The sequence below is a fragment of the Varanus komodoensis genome, unplaced genomic scaffold, assembly GCF_004798865.1.
Source record: "Varanus komodoensis strain SLA01 unplaced genomic scaffold, ASM479886v1 scaffold14_1, whole genome shotgun sequence".
NCBI lineage: Eukaryota > Metazoa > Chordata > Lepidosauria > Squamata > Varanidae > Varanus > Varanus komodoensis.
Genome location: NW_025335438.1, coordinates 14,614,668 through 14,637,849, shown reverse-complemented (window position 1 = coordinate 14,637,849; position 23,182 = coordinate 14,614,668). Strand labels below are relative to the sequence as shown.

Below are 23,182 nucleotides of genomic sequence, written 5' to 3'. Positions count from 1 at the left end.
TTGTGGTTGAGCCAGGAGATCCCACGGTTGGGTCATCGCCTGTCGTAGGGTTGCTATAAATGGCAGGGCGATGGAGGTGGATTGCTCGCCCGACCACATCGTAAAAGTGGTCAGTACTGGGTCCCAGTTGTTGATGGGCTTCAATCTCAAGTGGCTTTACCAGCTTGGACATCAGTTCGGCGAAAGAGATGTGCGGCTCTTCAGGCGATCCTGGGCCTTGCGAAGTAACCGCGACATCTGGTGAAGTCTAGTCGACCTCGGACTCATCCGAGTCCATCCAATAGGGAGGTGGGACACTGGAGGAGGAATCTCCTGGCGACTCCAATCTGCCGCTCTCTCTAGATGGTGCCCTCAGGGAATCTCTCGGTGTGGAGTGAAAACAATCCCGAGGAGCTGGCGGAGAAGATCGGCCTCTGGGTACCGGGTAGTAGCCGACAGATTGGTATTCTTCCCGTCTCGGAACGGAGGAGTACCGGGACTGGTACCAATCATTGGATCTAGCATCCGAAGAACGACTCCTGCGGCTTCTTGAAGGAGACATGCCTGTGTCGGTATCCAGCGGAACAGGCGGCATAGGTGCTGGAGACCGAGCCCTCGGTGGCGAATCTCTTATTTCGCCATCCAAAACCGAGCTGCACTGTGGATCCTGTCGGAGTTCGGATCCTGTCCAGCGCGGGGAGCCTGGCGGAGTGACCCTTGTAGCCACCTGGATGGCTGGGACCGAGGGGGGTGTTACCGCGACCGGAATTGGGATCAAAGAGGCTGCCAAACCTGAGTGCCGATGCTTAGAATGCTTGGGGTTCCTTGGTTTTTTAATCAGCTTTCCGGTTTTATCCTTTCTGGCCTTCTTGCGCACAGGCAACTTTTCCGGGTCACTGTGCTTCCTCTTTTCCTTTTGTTTCCTTGGTAGGGAAATAGGCTGATTGCCCATGCTAGGAGCACCTTCGTCGGAAGGGCGCGAGGGCGGAACAATGGAGGAAGAGGCTGGGCGTTGCGGTGGATCGGCTGAAGTCGGACGGCCTTCGAGTGGAGTCAAAGTTGTGGGAGGCTTAGCTACCAGCCGGTCCGATTGGAGGAGAGCCTGCTCCCACAGGAGTTTGCGGAGGCAGTTCTCCCGATTCTTCCTCACCTGTTTGGAGAAGGCCAAACAGTGGCCGCATTTATCTGTCCTGTGCCCTTCCCCCAGGCAAAGGAGGCACAGGTCATGCAGGTCCGCAGCAGGCATTTTAGAGCCGCACTTGCGGAATGCCGCCCATTGCGCCATCGCAGAAGTAGAAAAGAAGAAGATGGTATAGGGGAGTAGGTAATATTTTTGTTTTTGTTTTTTTTAGAAAAAAGAGAGAAAGAGAAAAAACGAAGAAACTAAGTGAAATACTAACGAGTAATACAAACAAGGGAATACTAACTTGGTAAGAGAAAAGGAGAAAATTCAACAAGCGAGAGGAGGTAAGTAACGATCTAAGCGAGAGCGAAGCGGCACGAGGCACAACGAACTGCAGTCGCAAAGACTGGAAAATGGCAGACACTCCACTCCATATATACTGCTAGTGGGGAGGGGAGTGGAATTTTTCCTGCCAAAACCGTTAGCTATCAATCTTCCAGCCACAGGCACTGCGTAGGCGCAGTACCCACATGTGTGATGCACAGAGGCCACGACGAAGAACCTTTTCTGTCAGCATGTGAGCCAAGTCATCCCAGCATCGGCCCAGCAGCCAAGCATCAGATAACAGCACACATAGGGGCCATGTGCATGCTCAAAAAAGAGTAGTGGCGCCAGGCAATGATGTCACGATCCATGACTCATTAGCTGCGACACGTCTCAGCTTTCACATGGCCAGTCACTTTACTGAAAATGATATATATACCTGCTTGGACTGGCTGTGAGTTGTTTTTTCTAAACTAAAACCTCAGTTTTCAGGTTTGATTGTAGTGTTGGCACTTTGCGATAAATAAGTGGGGTTTGGGTTGCAGTTTGGGCACTTGGTTTCTAAAAAGTTTGCCATTACTGGCCTAGAGCTTCAAACACTGGGGTATCCTGAATGTTTCAGCAGAGTAGTGTCTAGTCAAATTGATATCAAAAAGGAAGGTACCAATCATCTGAGAAAGTCCTGTATGAACACCTCACACCTTGAATGCAGTGTTCATACAAAACAGTTCAGGACCATGGGAAATTATCATAGAAAAAAGCCTGAGACCAACTTGGCAGGCATTTTAAAGCATAATCTTAAATATTTGATGTTAAAAATAATCAATAATGCCCTACCTAAAATCCCTGTCTTAATATAGTGCTGTCATAAAGCCACAAGACTACATACCTCGTTCATCCACATAGTCTTGCTGGTCTGTACCTTCTGGAAGAGGTTCTGCAAGTAGGTAGAAAGTTAAGGTATGCAAAAAAAATTGCTGTTGTGTAGTCTTCCAGGCAGCTACTTACAAGAAGTCCAAAAGAAGGGATATAACTGTGGCTGGTGCAAGCTAAAGATACTTTTGTTTTACAGACTGAACACAGGGGTGGGCAGAAGGTTTATCTGAATCTACTGATGTTTCTCTATGTGTTTGAAATAGATTGGAAAGGATTTTTAATTCCCAGTTGTTGAACAATAGTAGCACCATGACTCCTCACTTGCCCTGGATTATATCCTTAAATTTATGACATCTTAGGAAAATAGGAGTGGATTTTGTGTGAAAAGACTGTGAAACATTCTTGCACATGCATATACACTTTCAAGGAAAAGACAAAGTCTACACATAGCCTTTTACTTCCCCTCCCCAGAAAAGACCGGTAGTAAGGTAGTCAAGACCAGGTCGTGGGGGAATATGTCATTTCAACAATGTAAGTAAATTATGACTTTTGATTCTTTTAAAACAAGCCACAACATAATTGTGAAGTGTCCGTGGATTATTCTATCAGATAGCATAACTCAAATTTTGAATTACATGGAATTCACCTTAAAAAAACAAGTAAAATAAGCATATTCATATATATGAAATACATAAAACTGAAAACGTCTGTGCAATACCTGTGTTATGTTCCAGGGCATCTTCGAGAGTTCGCTCCATATCATCTGTGAAAGACAGACAAATTTTTTGCACTTTTCATTCAAATTACAATAGACCCAAAGTCTTGTGGTTGGTTATTTGTACTGGAAGATGGGAATCAGAAATATGCCAGCTTTTCTACACCTTCATTCTTCTGATATCTATTTTTGGATATCATATTTGGACATATGGTCATAGTCCTAACCTGGCCAGTAGAGATTTCCCATCAGCCTGTGAAGTCCTGGATTCCCTCTGTAATCCCTGACCCCTGATTAGGAGGCTACCATGGGCTTCATAGAATCATAGAACAGTAGATTTGGAAGGGGCCATGAAGGCCATCAGGTCCAACCCCCTGCTGTTGCAAGCTTAGTGAAGAGATGGGAAGAGGATTTCTTTAATTATCCCATAACAATTAGATTCCAATGGAGAGGGGAAGTAGTGGGTTTATGAAAGTAGTAGGTTTAATACATGGGTATCAGTGGACCAGAAGGATGAGGCTGATGCATCAAGGAGGGTGGGGATTCATCCTTTTCCTAATACAATATTGGGTATATGAAAAGTTTGGTAAGTTAAAAAACAATACTGGTCGCAAAATACACTGTATGCTGACAGACACCCGTCTTTCACCTGGCAGATTTCAGTTTTCCAAATATATACAAAAAGAACAACATATTTTAGGTACTAGACACTACTGTACATATTTCAGTTGAGTGCTAATTCCACCATTCTCATTTAAGCGTGGTGCTCCTTTTAAAATGCAGCTAAGGCAAAACAAATGGTTGTAGGTAGTTAAAACCTAACATCAGCATAGGTGAGCATAGTAAAATGAGCCTCCTGGATCCTTTGGAAGACTAACCAACTTTCTTCCCTTGTTTCATATTGCAATAATTAGGCTGGCTATTACAAGCCTATGCTGAAATAATTCCAGCTTTGCAGCCCAACATAGCTCTTGTTACCACATTCCACTCAATGTTATTCATTCAGTTCTGTGAAGGCTTCTCAGTTAAGTCTGTCATCCCATATACAGGACAACACTGAGCTATGGGTTATGTTCCTAGATGTTAAAACTTCTTTTTCTTAGGAAAAGGCAAGGGGTGCTTTTTTGCATATTCCTGAGCACCAAGAATCTTGATGAAAAGTACAAAATGTGCACCAGTCTGTGAACTGCAGTAGGTGGGAGAAGAGACAAAGTTAAGAACTTTATTCTCAAAGGGGTATAAATCAAACCACTCAATTTTTGTAAAGAAAGATTGCTTGCCCTTTGGAAGCTTTTAAGAAAAAGCAAAGTAAAAAAAACCTATTTAGAGCATTTTTAGACAATATTCAGGGTTCATAACAGCTGTATTTTGGCAATGGTGCATTGGCCCAGGAGAGGCTTCATATTTCTGACCTGAATGAGTACAGTCATAAAAAATCTATTTGTGCATAATGCACACATTTTTAACATTTCCACAAAAACTTTAATCCACAAGCCATTAAAGTCCCTCCAAGGTGCTACTCGGACATAGGCTGACAGTGTCTATCAATATACGAAATGCAAAAGCCATGCTTGCAGGGCAAAAATGTGCAAAATAGCCTCAGTGAACCAAAGATGGCTTGCAATTTTAGAAGGGATAAGGAAACAATTTAGATCACTTGCAGTGTAGAATGACCAAGGGAGAAGGGGAAGAGAAACTGAACAGCTTACAGTGAGCTTGATCATCTATTGAATCTAACTAATCCACTGTGGCTTATTCCTGGAATAGGTTGGTATAATGTGTGAATGTACTCCCTGTGCACATTCATGTGCAAACACAGAACATTAGGACACACTCCCAACCGTTTATGATCACCCCAACCCTCACCACAGAGCTAATTTGTAATGCTGCCCAGGGTATTTTTTTCAAAATGTAAAATGTGCCCAAGAGCTTAAAAATTTGCAGAACTATGATCTATATTTACAGTGCTATTGCACACCAGCTTGTTTAGACATGAAGAAACAGGCATGCATTCATTATTAACACAAATTATTGCACATGAATGTGTAATGTTCAAACAAACCTGTGCCTTCTGGTTCATATGTGCCTTCTTCCACTTGTTCATGATGTTCATCTGTAACTGAAAATTAAAGAGTTAACATTACAGAAGAAGCATCTATCAATACAATTGTAAGAGGAGGAGGAGCAGTTAGTAGATGGTAAAAAATCCCCCGAAGAACTAAAGTTAGAAAAGCCGAGCTTTGATCAATGGTAGCCATGAAAATTTGGAGCAAAATATTTCTTCAACAACAGAACTGATATTGCCAAATTAAAGCAATGGTAGTAGATAATACCTCAAAATCTTTAATCCAGGTGTCCTATTTAGTCATTTAACAGGCCAACCAGTTAATTTGAAGTTAATTCAAAAATGCAATTATGTTCAATGGGCCCTACTTCTGGGTAACTTTAAATAGGACTTCAGACTGGATTAACTATAACGAATGCATCTCAAGTTCAGCCCAAAGTTGTGTGTGCAACTTTGCCACCTGCTTCTCCCCACAGCAGTCCATCCTAGCCATGATAGCCACTTCTCCCCCAAAACAGAAGAAGGTGAGTGTGAAAGGGTAATTCTGGAAATTGAACCGAACAAATTTCCAGAAGCGGAGCTCCCTCTTAGAGAAGTTGTCTCTGCCCAATTTTCATGGACCTTCCTCTTTCTGCAATGTTACCACCATCTGACTTTCCACAAGCTTAAGTATTTTGAAGTACCATATATATTTGTTCACATCAGTGATATTTAGCTGTTTTACACTGGCATCCTTTCTTTAACTCTCAATTTCCAGAACAGGACCCATGCCTAAATTTTAATGTATTTTCTGCCTTTCCTTCAATCCCTCTTTTGTTCTTTCTATAGGCATGCCACTTTAGTTGTTGGCCTTCCTGTCTCCTTTCATGTTTCCACTTTACCCATACTGCAGAGTGGCATTCCAGTCATGGCACTGGCATACAGTTTGACAAAGAATTGTTTTCTTCAATAGGAGTGCTGATGTTACCTTTTGGTTCCCAACAAGAATTTATATTCCATGAAAGATTATTTGTCACAGCCATTTTAACAGTTATGTTAGCCTTCCTAGTACATTACTACTTGCATTACAGGGTGTATGTATGCTATCCCTACACCTAGAGTGGACTTCTTCTGTATGTCACATCTACCCTGATCAATATTTCTCATCTATGAGTTAACCCCTTTTCACTAAGTAGAGGTTTCCCTTCAATAAAATAAAAATGAGAAATAGCAATGGAACTTTTTTGGTATGGTCCATCTTAGATTACACTGTGGTCCATTAGCTGAAATGGAACACTTCACATATTCCTTCATATTGACCTTTTCACAATATGAAGTTTATCAAGTGTGCTATATACAAACTGGAGATATTTAGGGTCAATTCACAAATGTATGTTCATCACTTGATACATAGTACTTTTCAAAGGTATTATGAAAAATAGACATACCAGCAGCAGCATCTACTTCAAACTCTCTTGCTTGATAGTCACTTGCCCGTTCTGAAAAGATGGAAAATGAAGGTTTTGCTCAAATATACATAAAGTGAACATAAAATATTGTCAAGTTGCAGGTGACCACCAAACTAACATACCACTTTATAAAGGATTAACTTTGCTAAAATAAATGGAACTAGGATTTAAAGCAGAAGGGTGTACATGGTACAAGAGCTGCAGATGTAGCCAGCCCTCTGGCCCTTTATTTATGACATTTCTATACCATCCCACAGCTGAAGCTGTCTCTTAGTATGCACATCACATTGCTCCTGCCCTATTTGACAACAACAATCTTCCAGAAGAAGCCCACCCGCTTTAAGAATCAGAAATGTTCTAGGCATGCCTCTAACAATGAACTAGTTAAAATTAGATCTAAGTATCAGTTTAGGAATATGATCATATCCATAATAAAGTTGATGCTTTAAAATAATCCTTTTCTATAAAATTAGTATAAAACTGTGGGGTGCTCCCTAGCCCTTATTATTCTAGTAGCGAGGGCAAATTTTGTAGCTTGGCTCATAATGTATGTATCATTGCCTGCAAACAATATAAAAATCTTGTCCAGCAAAGGTCTGGATAGATAATTGAGGATATGACAGAGGAATCTATACTTGGAGGTTTGTACAGTGAGCAGTGAGGTGGATACTGTTCAATATGCTCAACTGCACCCTCTCACCTGTACAGAGATGTAGGTGAGTTCAGAAAGCACTATCTCCCATCCAGATAAGCAAAGGGCATACACTGAAGTTGTCAGGCTGTAAAAGATCATCTTAAAGGAGCAACAGTAAAAACTGCTGTTTTCTTAAACAAGTATTACACTGTTGGCTAAAGCCACATATTTAAACATGTCACCAAGAAATTAGCTTGAAGGCAGTCATCCTAGCTATTTCCCCAATATATTAATATCTGATGACTGTATTAAAAATGGGCTATGTGTTGTTTGATGCTATGCTTTATTGTTGCATTACTGTCCTGAGACCCAGTTGAAGGATGGGATAGAAATGCTTTTAATTAATAAATAATATTCACACACTCTATGCCATACCTAAATGGGATCGAACAGGTCTATATAATTTGTTGTTACATGTCATCAGATCATTTCCAAATCTGGTGAGAATGAATGCTCTTCAAAATGTCCTATCCTTGCTCAGCTCTTGCAAATGAAAGCCAGTGGCTTTCCTTATGAAATCTATCCATCTCATTGTTGGATGTCCTCTTCTCCCTTCAACTTTCCCTAGAACTATTGCATCCTTCGCCTGCTCATGATGTGTCTGAAGTATGACAGCTTCAGTTGCATCACTTTCCTTGGAAATTTCTGGCTTGGTTTACCTAGGACGCACTTGTTTGTATACTGGTCCAAAGTATGCATAAACTTCGCCTGAAGGAATGTTGTCCATGGGTTTACGATAGGTGGGGTGTGACTTCACAACTACCAACAACATTCATAAACTTCACCACCACCCACAATGTTTTGAACACATCATTGTTCTTTCTGTCATCCTTTTTCACTGTCCATATAGAATAATAGGCTACAGTTATCAATTTCCTGTTGGACACTTGCATAAAAACTTACAATTTCTTCTGCTTTAGCATTTATTGTTGGACTGTAGTCCTGAATGATAGTTATGTTGATAGATTTCACACAAATTTTGATTGATACATCTTGCCTCAGCAGCAGAGCCATTTTGTTTCTTCAGTGTTTGTAATTTCCAGAGTGAACCACTTCATGATTATCTGACTGAAACATCCTGTTCACTTTTGTTCATTCACACCAAGTACTTTAACTTTTCCATTTCTTGCTTTAGGGTATCCAGTTTGCCTTGATTCATGCTTCTCACCATTCCATTCCAGATGCATGTATCCTGCAGCATCAGACTTTCCTTTTGTCTCTGTGCATGTCAACCATTAGACTTCCTTTTAACTTTGATCTATGATAGCCATAGTTGTCCTTTACTCCCCCCCCCCCCAGTAGCTAGTTGAGTGCATTTTGACATGGGGGGGGGGTCTTCTGGCAATCTCTCTTCTTTCATTTTGTATTGTTTCATCATAGGGTCTTCATAGGAGATATTTAGAACTGGGTTACCATTGCCTTCTTCTATGCGGTACTGAACAGAGTTAGCTTAAGAGTAACTACCATTATCTGTGTAAGATCCTCCACCCGCTGCCTTCAGGTGCTGCTGCTGTCCAGGGCTTCTGACAAGAGTTTTCCTTGCCCTACCTGAACCTGGAACCTTGCATGCATGTGCTCTACCAATGACAAAATATGACAAATATCTGACAGAAGAAAACAAAACTACACCAAATATACAATATCACCCCTTCCTTAATGTGGTTCAGCAATGTGCTTCGTTGCTGCACATCGAGAAATACGTATCAGAAATATGCATAGTGCTTCTTATACCTTCCTCTACAGATCCAGCGCTTTCTAATACTTCAGGCATTATTTGATCTTCCATTTCTCCATTATAGGAATCCTCTACTGTGGGAATTTCAGGTATTTCATTAGTCTCTTCCTCCTCCTCCTCCTGCTGAAAATTTGCTTCTCTGTGTACATGTTCTTCATCTGTTTCACTGGGTTGATCTTAAAACATTGAAAAATATTACAAAAGCAGTATACTCAAACATGCAGTAAAAGAGTCTCACTTGTATTCCTTAGTCAACTCTAAGTTACCATTTCCTTCATTCAGAACCCCCACTGCTGCACCGGCATATGAGAAGTATTCTTAATACTCCAGATAACATGAATACAATCCAACCAAATTAAACATTTTTACAATGTTTACATGCACTTTCAATGCACTTTCTTCATAGATAGTGATTTTAAAGGTGCACAGGTTTTATGGAATTGTGCCACACAAGCATTTAGTATAATGATCAGATAATTCTATACAATGGCATTTTTCCAGAAACAGGTAGAATATTCATTAGCCACTACAACAATTCTATTAAAAATAACAAGAAGTTACCAACAAAACTGTGGTACAGTGCTCACTGAGATACGGTTAGCTACAAAAACATTTTTTTTTTATCAAAGTAAGTGTTTGATTCTCAAAAAGTGGAAAATATTAGCACTTTGAAAAAATCATGGCTAAAGTACAAATGCATACCAAGTTGTGATTCGAGGACCTCATGTAGCATAGACTCAAGTTCATCTTCAGGTTCTGCTTCAGCAATTTTATGTTCTACATTAGTTTAGAGAATACATCAAATGTTAGTGAAATTAAAACCAGAAAACAAATTCTTCCATGAAAAATTGAAAAGATTTGACCTGTTGAGAGGATGGATCACAAATATCTTGATAGCACTGGGAAAAGTATCATTAAAAATCAGTTCCACAAGTGCATGCTATGTTGTTATTATATTTCATTTATATCTCACCTTTTTTCCTCTTGAAAAAAACTTGAGGTAGCTTACATAGTTTTCTTTCATTCTATTTTTAGCCTTACATCAACCCCGCAAAGTAGGTTAGACTGAGCCTGTGATTGCTCCTACAGTTATCCGGTGAGTTTCATGGCTGAGTGGGGATTCCCAGGAACCCAATCTAACACTCTAACTATGACAAATATCTATTTCTCACCCACCATGACGTTTTTATTCTTATACTTCTAAGGCAATCCTATAAAACTGACTTAAAAAAACTCTGAAAACTCCTGCTCATACCATAAATTCCACTATTTATTTATTTATTAATAAAATTTGTATGCCGTCCATTACTTGCATCTCTGGATGGCTTACAACATAGGTCAAGATAAAATAGATAAATTGGCAATTCCACTCTGGCTGTGAATTAATAAAATACAAACAATAAAAACCAGTTCTCATTAAAACATATTAAAATAGTGATTAAATAAAAAGGTCTTGACCTGGCGCCGAAAAACATGTAATGACAGCACCAGGCGGACCTCTCTGGGGACCGCAGGTCTTCTGGTAATTAGGTCAAAACATGCCCTTGACCTTTCTTATGAGAAAAGAATATAGAAAGTGAGTCTGTTTTCATAACAAGACACATTTCTCGCTGTATTTAACATCACTACAAGTGTTGTTAGGAATCAATAGTGCCTTGCCAGTTTATCAACTCATTTACACACTTTTTTTTAAAGAAAGCATGTCTTCTAGTTAGATCTTTTATTATAATGTATTAAAACTGTTGTATTTATCTAAGCTATTATTTATGTTATGCATGGGTACTGATCTGGTTGACTGGAAGCATATGAGGCACAAGTATGTTGAACTGGGTGAATGTGTTTCCTTGAGTGAGTAAAAGGTTGGATCAAAATGTGACTGGGCACAGAAAAGGCTGATTGAGCTGCCAATGTTATTGTGACTACAGACGAAAGTAGATAAGCTATGTATGTGTTTGAGGTGGGGAGGACTAATCATCAGAGAAGGAGGGAGTATTGCAGGCCAGTCATCTTTTTGATCCTGCTTCAATCCCTCATACCTGGCTCCTTACAGAGATTGGACCCACTTCAGCTATAATATAGTCTTCAAAGGTTGCTGACATGGATTCTGATTCAAAAGTGGAAGAGAAAAAGTTGAAAATTGTTGGAAATTGTAGCTGAAATACCAAAGCCAGAGATAAGTCAGTGGTTGCTGAGAACCAGAACGTTTCAAAATTTGGGGCTGGGGGGATTCAGGGGCACAATCTGAGATAGGTGGAGGCAAACTTAAATTGTTAGCCCAATTATACAGTGCCAGGTTAAGAAGAATGGCCAACTACAAAATGACAGGTTTGCCTTGTATCCTCCTATATTGTGATTATTTATTTATTGTGAGCCGCCTCGAGGCCTCGGCGAATGGGGCAGCATAGAAGCTTACTAAATAAATAAACAGGTGTCGCTGCTTTTAGTGGTCTACCTTGGAACTACAGAATAGTGAGGCAAAACAGGCTATCTTGTTTTTAATGTGTAGTTCTGTTCTATTTGTTTTAGCTTGGACTGTTTACTGCTACAGAATTTGCTTACTTATTTACAGTATATGAATAGTGTAAATAAAACAAATGATGTGATCTCTTGAGCATTCTCTACGGCACTGTGGAGTCAAAGTTGCCCTGCAGTTTTCTGCAAAGTTTTGGGTGGTGAGGCAGGCCAGATGAAAGCTGGAAAGCCAGTAGCAATGGACTTACATGCGTAATAGTGCCTACTATGGGCAGTGAAGTCAGTGAAGGCTTTACTTTGTGGTTTTGTTTACATGTAGCTGTTCAGTGGAGTTCTTCAAGTAATATAAAGCCCTGGTTGACTAAATGAGCTTCCCACAGGTTTAAAACATCTCTTCGGTCTTTGTCATCCTATTGGTTGCCACTTACAATTGTGCCCTTCTGCAGTAACAGAATTTTACAAGGTAAACTGAATCTACAACCTACAACTATCAACTCCTGCAACAATCCCAAGCTCAGGTGAAAACATGCAAATTGAAGAGCATTTTCAAATACAACTATGGTGTTGTAATAGTAAAAATTCTTCAGACTGCTGAGCTGTGTATTAGTTTCCACCCAGCCATGAAGTTCACTGTGTGACTCTGGGATAATAACTGATTCTTAGCATAAACTCCCTCACAGTGTTGTTGAGGATAAATGGTGAGAAAGAGAGCCATGTAAACCAACTTGGCTTCCTTGCAAGAGAGAAAAAGTGGGGTATGAATGTTATCATAAATGAAATATAGCCTATTGCATAATTCTCACCACATAATTTTGCTTTCTATGTGTATAATTTGATGTTCCAATGCCAGACAGCTCATATTTTAAGAGTATTTATGAAGTTCATAGTTTTCATTTTAATTTATTGTGCTTTACTTCCCCTCTACCAAAAGTACCAAAATAAACTCACTATGAAGACTTACTAATTATTTTAACTCTAGCAAGGTACAGACATTCAAAGTTGTCATTATCTGAAAAAAGGAACTCAACATAATATGATTTTAAATAACAACCAAGTGAAAGCTATCATAAGTGCCACTGTTTGCACATTCAGCTGTGTATGCTGATGTGCACCCATCTGTGGGGAAAATGCTGTGATATGATAATAAACTTTAACATTATGTATATTGGGTTGGGAATGTATGGAAGTGACCCAGGCATATTCCACAAAGGCATGAACCATTAGAAAGCCTGTTAAAGTTTCAGAAATATCATTACACAAGATACATATTTCATTTTACTATACCCATGCCCTGAAAAGAAGGAAAATTGGACATATTAAGAGATAAAAATGTCTTGATGTAAATCTCAATCTCAATTTAGAAACATACAAACATAGAATTTGAATATGTTTAATTGTATGGGGTGATTTTAAAGTTCTGTTTCATGTTTTAAACTACCTAATAGTATTCCAGGCTACTTAATAATTTATCTGAATAGTCTGAAATACTATACATGAAATCCATTCTGTTACACAAATATGCCATTCAGGGACAATCCCAACAGCCACCAAACAGAATGTCAAAGATACAAAAAGGGCTTGGGGTTTGGTACAGTTTCTGCCTTTAATGGATGGAAGGGCTCTGCTCACAGAAGGTGCACCCACCCAGTTTTGAAGGACTCCACCTCCCCCACCCACAGGGTCCCACAGCCCTCTGTATACGGGGTGGGGGGGGTGCAGGAGAGGCTGCCATGAGGAGGGAACAGAGATTTGCATGTGCTTACATCTACATTCAAGCCTCATTTTTCATCAGTTGTAACTTATATCTTATTCTTCATCTGCTTCTATGAGAAGCACATTTAAATTGCTTCTATGCAAATGTACAGGTGAACAATTAATGAACCAGAGACTAGATTCATTGTGGGCACTGATCTGTCATGAAATATATTTGTTGCATATGCAAAACAACTTTAAGATTACCTTCATCTGACTCCTCCAGGGGGTCTCTAGCTGGGCAATGTCTTCACACAGCAATCCTGGCCCCTAGCTGAAGCTTCAGGTGGAAAAGCACTCTTGCAATAGGGTGCTGGGATTGTGGGAAGATTGCAGATACTTAGATCCAAGGTTTCAGCAGTTCCTGACCTTGGAGCTGGGAATCCAAATAATCCTATGGCCCTCTGGATGCTACCTAGAGGACATAGGATTGCTCTAACTGTAACTGAAAGTCAGATGTTCTGAAGATTTATACTCCTGCAAAAGTGTATGATACTTCTGTGATCTTATTTATGCAAGAAGTTACCTGCTCTCATATTTGGCTGCTCTGCAGGTGGGATCACCTCTTCTTCATCTCTTGTCATTTGCTGTTCTGGGACAGATCTTTCTTTAAGTCCTGCATTGTTTAGTTATAAAGTTAACTTTAGCTTTTGGCGTAAACATTTTTTTTGGTTTGATGAAGTACCATTAAAAATAAAGAGGCCACAGATCTGAAGGCCACCAGAATGGACAGCATACACCATTCACAGACACATTAGACCTATTTGGTGAATAACCCTTCTGTTAGTGCCACCTTCCACTGAAGTTCCAAACCATATTAAATAGCCCATGACAGCCTAAGGCAGACGTGGGCATTGTACGGCCCACGGGCCACATCCGGCCCGATGGCTGACCCTGACTGGCCCGCATAAGGTCACTGGCAAATTAAAAGTCAGTGCAAATATATATCATCGTTCAAGCCTAAAACAGACTAGATTTCTCTCACTGAACAACAACAACAAAAAAGAACTGAGGTAATGCAAACAAACAAAGCTGGATGCATTTATAGGGAATCCAAAGGCAACTTGGATTGTTGAGTTTTCTGTTTCTCTGTTCTGTTATAATTTGTAAGGTCTATACCTTACTATGGTAAGCGCTGGGAGATTACATATGTTGTAAATTTGCGCTATATAAGCAAAATTGAATTGAATTTATTGCTTTTCATGTAATGTTAATGTTAATGTTTTTGTGAATATTCATTAAATAGTGTTGTTCTGTGCTCCACATTTTCATTGTATCATTGTAATGTTTCATTTACTGTTTTCATAGAGATATATATTGAGCAGAGCTGTAAGTGTATTGGTCCAGCCCTTAACAACTGGCAAAGTTTCTCATGTGGCCCCATAGGAAAATTAATTGCCCACCCTTGGCCTAAGGGATGTCATCCAAAGATGACCTCTGGGGGAGATAACTGCAGCACTATTTAAAGGAGTCTCTCCAGATAATGCCAGTGAATGCTTCTATTTGTTTAAATGTTTCCAAATAGTAGTTTAGGAGTAGTATGAGAATTAGACCACTTTTGATGGTAATTACAGAGGGGCCACTGGAGGGATTAGGGACTAAAATTGTTTTAAGGAACAAAGACTCCAGCAGACTCTCCCTCACCATATTACCCTTGCTTCATCACCAATGTATTTTTCCTCCCCTAAATTACTCATTCTTGCCTGTCCCACACCCACTATACAGAGTATTACCACTGGTGGCAAAGTCGGAATAGTTGCCTACCTCACCAGACTGCAACCTTGTAGAGATGCAGGTTAATAAATACTTTGTTTCATATTCACAATCTAGTTCTAAGAGGGGTTTGGAAAAGGGGTTGTTCCAATTTTACACTCCAATATAAGAGCTGATCAAAGTGGGGGAGAGGCGAGACAAGGTTTTTCTAGAGAAAGTATCTCCTGCCACTCCAAACAATCTACCAGATGAGGAAACATGACTTCTCCTTGTAAAGTTAGATTCTGCATTCCAGAGAGACATTATTTTGATGCCCAGTTAGATCAGCACAGCCAACCCATACATGAGCCAGAAAGAGGCAGTATACCATCAGAAGGGCTGAGTGTCTTATTTTTTAATGTTCTGACATCATGCCATAAACTAGAAAATAGGATGAAGTCTACACTGAACCTCTCTCTCATTTTTAATGACTGACAAGGGAAGACTAGGCTGAACAACACACTCATACAGTCACTCTTAGTTCTTAATGGATTTTACTCCAATATATATATAGCCAAACCAGCGTTCCCCATAGAAGTGGCATTAATCATTTGCATTAGTCTGTCCCTTCAAAGTTTAAACAATGGATTGAAACAGTTTTTTAAAAAATGTGCATACCACAGAGTTCCAGATACTTCCCATAAAACACATGTATCACATTGTGCTTTTATCATATAATTCCCAGTGGTCAAACCCATTCTCAATGCATGACTTTTGCTATGGACACTGAAGCAGTCGGTGTGAGCTTAAGTGGATTCCAGGGGATGGTGGAGGACAGGAAAACCTGGAGGAATGTTGTCCATGGGGTCGCCATGGGTCGGACGCAACTTCGCGACTAGCAGCAGCAGCAGCAACAACTGACTACTTCGGCAACAAATTCCATTAGGATTACACAAAATTCCCTAACTGAGTGGAGTTCAAAGGTTCCACATCAGCAGTGGACACAGCCCAATTCTGTCTAATGGAACTCCTTGGGCCTGTTTTTGTCTACCACCACACAAAAGTAATTAGATTTTTGAGAAGTGACTTTGGTATATTTCAGTAGGATATCCATTAAAACATATGAGGATTTCCCAGTTAATAGCATAATCTACCAAAGGCTTATTTATGCATACTTGTTATATAAATATGCCAAATTAATAATTGAATATTCTTGCTTTAACATTTTTATTTTTATGGTATTTTAATTTTATTTTGCTTTTTATAGTAGTTTTATTTGAAATTATATTAAACCTCTAATGTCATCAATCAAATAAACCCTTAGTGAAGAAACATGAACTACACAAATGAATGTTGAGAATGTTTAGGTCAATTGTTTAATTAAAAAATAAGGTTTACTGTGCTCTTACTAAATGGATAGCCGGGACAGTACCTAGTATGACAGTACCACTAACACGATGTCCCCTAGTATAAGCGACCTCTAGTCAGTATCAATAACATTTGCTGGTATAACTGATTTCCCTGTAAAATCTTTTTTGCCAACACACACTACATTTAGGGGCAGTACTTTTCTGGATTCTGATCCTCTGGCTGCAATCTTATGGATATTTACCTAGGACTAAAATCAACTGAGAACAGATATTGACTTTTGAGTAAGCCCGTACAGAATCATATTGTAAGTGTCTTCATTTTTCTTTAACAACAGGTAGTATGAAGCAGTGTGGAAATAACTAAGACTTGTTGTAGATTGCCAAGAAATGGAATTGGTTATTGAAAATTTCTTCATTATCTTACTTTGTCTTAAAACATACATTATGGTAATCAACTTTTATATGCTAAATACACAATAAGCGTGGATTAACTTTTCAGAAGAAATCCAGTTCATTTCCAACCTGTACTTAAATTGACAAATAGAAGATTATATGGACTACTCTATAAGGTCCCACACACCAGCTATAACATCTAAATATACTTAAACTTGAACCAGTGTTCCTAGAATTAACACACAGAAGTTCATACCTTTGTACAGAAACACCATTTAGCTATAATAACAAGTGCCAAGACAAGCAGGGAAGCTTCATAGCACATGGAACATATGCAGTAGGGACCCATCTCCACCCGTGTCTTAAAGCCACATGATATTCTTTTTCAGGAATCTGTACTTCTGGCCCAGTTACTCATATACTCACCGTGAATACAACCAGTGATGATACTGGCCTATGTACTAGGTGGGAATGCCACAGGTAAGATTCCCTTTTGTTTAAGGAAAAGGGTACAGTGACTTTCAACAGTATTGCCAGAATCACTGTGGTAAGAGAATCAAAGTAGAGTTGGAAGGGGTCAAGAAGGCCGTTGAGTCCAACCCCCTCCTGTTACAGGACACCAATTTAGACCAATCACTCAAATGACTGTCCAGTTTCTTTTTGAACATCTCCAGTATGAACCTTTGTGGCCAATTGGTTCCACTGTTGTATTGCTTTGACGGTTAGGAAACTTCTCCTGTTATCTACCCCGAATCTGGTTTGTCACAACCTGAGCTGATTATTCCGTATCCTAACTCTGGTATGAGAGAGAAGAAATCTTGTCCTTCCTCTTTGTGACAGTCTTTCAGGTTCTTATAGCGTGATAACATGTTCTACCTCCATATTCTCTTCTCAGGACTGATATTAAAGCACAACCACAGCAAGTGCTTTTTGCAAACTATAATTCAAAAGACGCTCTTTCAAACTTTCTGAGGATCCTACACTATTCCATACCAATTTGACTGGTCCACATTCCAACTGAAAAGGCAACTTGGAATAGGCATGACCTTAACTGAATACATATGGGCCAAACCTCACTCTTCTAGATTCTGCATGGGGCAGATTTTTCCAAGTTTCACTGGATCATTTTTTGAAGGCATTATAGCATTTCCCAAAATTTTTTCCAAATTCAGTGGCCCTACCATCATTCATTTCTTTTACCAACTCCTTGCCTTTCCTGAACTCCAATGTTGTGAGAGAGGAGCAGTAGCTGAAATAGTCTGCAAATGCAGGAGGTTCTCCCAAAGGAGCAGAATGAAAGAAGAAGTGGCAAGTAAGAGAAAGTACTGGGAGTGAGTGGCACACTCAGCTGGAATGTCTCACTTTGTATTGAGAACTACATCTTCTGTGAGTAAACTGTGAGAGCTGTAAGGACTTCTTTTGCTTCTTCCTTTAGCTTAATCAAATATGCTATGGATTTCACATCCTACAGACAAGAAACAAACCACACTTATATCAAATTCTCCAGAAATGGGCACTGTGAAATCAATAGCTCTTCAATGTATGTCTCCCTTTCCTTTTAAAACTAAGAAGTCTGGACATGAAGAATGCCAGCTCAATGTGTGACCCCCCCCCCCAGCCTCACGTTCAAGCAATTAGGACTAATCATATTGGGTATGTTCACCTATCATGCCAATCTACCTGGCAAGATGCCAGAATGAGTTGATTGTTGATTGTTTATTTAAAGTTTTTCAATCTTGCCCTTCCTCCTTCATTGATCACTGCCTTGTTGTGGTGAAGGGGCTTGTGTAGCTCAATGAAGCTATGAGCTATGCCGTGTAGGGCCACCCAAGACGGACAGGTCATAGCAGAGAGCTCTGACAAAACGTGATCCACTGGAGAAGGAAATGGCAGCCCACTCCAGTATCTTTGCCATGAAAACCCCATGGACAGTGCCAAAAGGCAAAAAGACACGACGTCGGAAGATGAGCCCTCAGGTCAGAAGGTGTCCAATATGCTACTGGGGAAGGGCGGAGGGCTAGTGCAAGTAATGCCAGAAAGAATGAAGCAACTGGGTCAAAGCTCAAAGGACACTCAGTTGCAGATGTATCTGGTGGTGAAAGGAGAGTCCGATGCTGCAAAGTTCTATATTCCATAGGAACCTGGAATGTAAGATCCATGAATCAAGGCAAGCTGGATGTGGTCAAACAAGAGATGACAAGACTGAACATCGACATCTTAGGAATAAATGAACTAAAATGGACAGGAATGGGTGAATTTAATTCAGATGACCATCATGTATACCATTGTGGGCAAGAATCCCTCAGAAGAAATGGAGTAGCCTTCATAGTCAGTAAAAGAGTAGGAAAAGCAGTACTACGATACAACCTCTAAAATGACAGAATGATCTCAGTTCGAATCCAAGGCAAACCATTCAACATCACAGTAGTCCAAGTCTATGCCCCAACCTCTGGTGCTGAAGAGGCTGAAGTTGACCAGTTCTATGAAGGCCTACAACACCTTCTAGAATTAACACCAAAAAATGATGTCCTTATCATCATGGGGGGTCGGAATGCTAAGGTAGGAAGCCAAAAGATAACCGGAATAACAGGCAAGTTTGGCCTTGGAGTACAAAATGAAGCAGGGCACAGGCTGGTAGAATTTTGTCAAGAGAATATGATGGTCATAGCAAACACTTTTTTCCAACAGCCCAAGAGACGACTCTACACATGGACATCACCAGATGGTCAACACAGAAATCAGATTGACTATGTGCTCTGCAGCCACAGATGGAGAAGCTCTATACAGTCAGTAAAAACTAGACCAGGAGCTGAATGTGGCTCAGATCATGAGCTTCTCGTTGCAAAATTTAGGCTTAAATTGAAGAAGGTAGGGGAAAGCACTAGGCCACTCAGGTATGACCTAAATCATATCCCTGATGAATATACAAGTAGAGGTGACAAATAGTTTTAAGGAATTAGATCTGATAGACAGAGTGCCTGAAGCACTTTGAACAGAGGTTCACAGCACTGTACAAGACGTAGCAACTAAAACCATCCCAAAGAAAAAGAAAAAGAAATGCAAGAAAGCAAAATGGCTGTCTGAGGAAGCTTTACAAATAACTGAGGAAAGAAGGGAAGCAAAAGGAAAGGGAGAAAGAGAAAGATACACCCAACTGAATGCAGAATTCCAGAGAATAGCCAGAAGAGATAAGAAGGCCTTCTTAAATGAACAGTGCAAAGAAATAGAAGAAAACAACAGAATAGGGAGGACTCGAGTTCTCTTCAAGAAAATTGGAGATATAAAGGGAATGTTTCATGCAAAGATGGGCATGATAAAGGATCAAAATGGCAGGGACCTAACAGGCAGAAGAGATTAAGAAGAGATGGCAAGATTACACAGAGGAACTATACAAGAAAGAGCTTAATGTCCCTGATAACTATGATGGGGTGGTCACTGACCTCGAGCCAGGCATCCTGGAATGTGAAGTCAAATGGGCCTTAGGAAGTCTGAGCAACAACAAAGCTAGTGGAGGTGACAATATTCCAGCTGAGGTATTCAAAATCTTCAAAGACGATGCAGTAAAAGTGCTACACTCAATATGCCAGCAAATTTGGAAAACTCAACAGGGGCCGCAGGATTGGAAAAGGTCAGTTTACATTCTGATCCCAAAGAAGGGTAATGCCAAAGAACTTTCAAACTACCTTACCATTGCACTCATTTCACATGGTAGAAAAGTTATTCTCAAAATCCTACAAGCTAGGCTCCAGCAGTATGTGGACCTAGAACTTCCAGAATTACAGGCAGGATTTCGAAGAGGGAGAGGAACTAGTGATCAAATTGCCAACATATGCTGGATCATGGAGAAAGCTAGGGAGTTCCAGAAAAACATCTACTTCTACTTCATTGAATATGCTAAAGCCTTTGATTGTGTGGATCACAACAAATTGTTGCAAATTCTTAAAGAGATGGGAGTACCAGACCATCTTGTTTGTCTCTTGAGAAACCTAAATGCGGGTCAAGAAGCAACAGTGAGAACTGGACACGGAACCACTGATTGGTTCAAAATTGAAAGGAGTTTATTTATTTATTTATTTATTTAGAAAATTTCTAGGCTGCCCCATTCGCCGAAGCCTCGGGGCGGCTTACAAATAAATAAATTAAAATACATAAATTAAAGCTCTGGGTCGAGGAGCACTTCCAAGCTGTGGACCTTGTCCCTAAGAGGGAGTGCAACCCCATTCAGGACTAGGTTCAATTCACCCTCACCGAAGCCCGATCCGCCGACCAACAGGACCTCCGTCTTGTCTGGATTGAGCTTCAGTTTATTGGCCCTCATCCAGCCCATTACCTCGGCCAAGCACCGGTTCAGCACAGCCACTGCCTCACCTACATTGGTGGAAAATGAGAGCTAGAGCTGGGTATCATCAGCGTACTGATGATTCCGTAGCCCACACCTCCTGACGACCTCTCCCAGCGGTTTCATGTAGATGTTGAACAGCAAAGGGGACAAGATGGGCACCTGCGGTACTCCATGGCATAGCTGCCATGGCGCAGAGTCATAGTCCCCCAGCACCACCTTCTGGAAACGGTCATTGAGATAAGAGCGGAACCACTGCAGAGCAGTGCCTCCGTTCCCCAATCCCGCTAGCCTATCCAGAAGGATACCATGGTCGATGGTATGGAAAGCCACTGAGAGGTCCAGAAGAACCAACAGGGACGCACTCCCCCTGTCCTTCTCCCTGCACAGGTTATCGTACAGGGCGACCAAGGCAGATTCAGTACCATACCCAATATACCGTACTGTGTACTGTCGCCCTGCCTATTTAACCTATATGCAGAGCACATCATGAGAAACGCGGGGCTAGATGAATCACCAGCTGGAATTAAGATTGGTGGAAGAAATATCAACAACCTCAAATATGCAGATACCACCACTCTAATGGCAGAAAGTGAAGAGGAACCAAAGAGTCTCTTGATGCGGGTGAAAGAGAAGAGAGCAAAAGTCAGCTTGAAACTCAACATTAAGAAAACTAAGATCATGGCATCCAGTCCTCTCACTTCCTGGCAAATGGATGGGGAAGAAATGGAGGTAGCGACAGATTTTATTTTACTGGGCTCCAAGATCACTGCAGACGGGGACTGCAGCCAAGAAATTAAAAGACCCTTGCTCATGGGGAGGAAAGCTATGGCAAATCTAGACAGCATACTAAAAATCAGAGACATCACTCTGCCAACAAAAGTGCGTATAGTCAAGGCTATGGTTTTCCCAGTTGCAATGTATGGCTGTGAAAGCTGGACCATAAGGAAGGCTGAGCACCGAAGGATTGAGGCCTTTGAATTGTGGTGCTGGAGGAGACTCCTGTGAGTCCCTTAGACAGCAAGGCGATCAAACCAGTCAGTCCTAGAGATCAACCCTGACTGCTCTTCAGAAGGCCAGATCCTGAAGATGAAACTCAAATACTTTGGCCACCTAATGAGAAGGAAGGACTACCCGGAGAAAAGCCTAATGCTGTGAACAATTGATGGCAAAAGAAGAAGGGGATGGAAGAGGATGAGGTGGCTAGATGGAGTCACTGAAGCAGTTGGTGTGAGCTTGAGTGGACTCTGGGGGATGGTGGAAGACAGGAAGGCCTGGAGGAATGTTGTCCATGGGGTCGCAATGGGTTGGACACGATTTCGCAACTGACAACAACATCCTGCTCTTCACAATGTCTCAGGGTGGTGACAGAATAAAATATATAAGATACAGCTTCGAAATTACAAAGATTAAAATCAAACCTTAAAACACTATCAATAATGGGAAAATAAAAAGGGTTGGGCCTGGCAATTGTTGTGCAAACCCATGGTGCATGTGAAAGACAATCAGGTTCACAACTGATTAGTCACCCCTCCTTCCTTCCTGCTCCTTGGTACTCCCATCCAGATCCCAGGGGAGTGATTGAACTACTCCCCCTCTCACTGTGATCATGAACACTTTTCAATTATCATTGCATTTTTGCCTTTTAACTGTGCACCTGCCCCCAAGAGCTCATGATCTCCAACCTGACAGCCAGTCTTCACAATCTTCGTTGTGACAATGGGAAACTGTGGCCCATAGGAGGGTCTGCCAGTGGTTGGCAAATTGTTTACTGTTTACTGTTAAGTCCACAAAAGCAAACAATTTGCACTTTCATTTAAAAACAGAAAGCAAAAAGAGTTTAGTCACACTTGTACAACTTCAAAGCTGCACAGTTCCATGAGTGAGGAAATAGGAGTATCAGCTGGGCAACGTTCTAGGCAGTGGGTAGTTGTTAAACTGTAGCAGATGCCAAAACAGGACATTGACCCAAAGAAGCTCCAAGGAGCTTACTGTCCAAACTTCAGGCCTCCCTTTGAAATGGAGTTTTGATGGGACATTTTACATTTTGACAAGTAAATAACAACCTATTTATGTTGATTGCCAGGGTTGTACCTGTTGCACATGGACAGCAGATACCCAACCAAGGCTGCCCATTTCAGTACTCACAAACTGCACACCTCTGTAATTGTGTAAGTAAGAGTAATTTCTGAAAAAAAGTACACA

General features: G+C 40.8%; 1 protein-coding gene across 12 annotated transcripts in view; it reads right to left on the bottom strand.

Moving 5' to 3' along the window:
• Nucleotides 1–23,182, bottom strand: part of ASPH (aspartate beta-hydroxylase) — a 164,171-nt gene that overhangs the window by 95,819 nt on the left and 45,170 nt on the right. For 9 of the 12 annotated variants that reach the window (XR_006414046.1, XM_044423800.1, XM_044423791.1 and 6 more), the window contains 7 exons: nt 13,710–13,799; nt 9,662–9,736; nt 8,956–9,135; nt 6,510–6,560; nt 5,080–5,136; nt 3,021–3,065; nt 2,316–2,363 (listed from right to left, as the gene is read on the bottom strand). Coding sequence is in view for 11 of the 12 variants with exons in the window: in XM_044423800.1 (XP_044279735.1) it covers nt 2,316–2,363; nt 3,021–3,065; nt 5,080–5,136; nt 6,510–6,560; nt 8,956–9,135; nt 9,662–9,736; nt 13,710–13,799 (546 nt within the window). In the remaining variant the exon portion in view is untranslated. The remainder of the gene's footprint in view (nt 1–2,315; nt 2,364–3,020; nt 3,066–5,079; nt 5,137–6,509; nt 6,561–8,955; nt 9,136–9,661; nt 9,737–13,709; nt 13,800–23,182) is intronic. The other 3 variants (XM_044423799.1, XM_044423801.1, XM_044423792.1) reach the window with 2 other exon arrangements.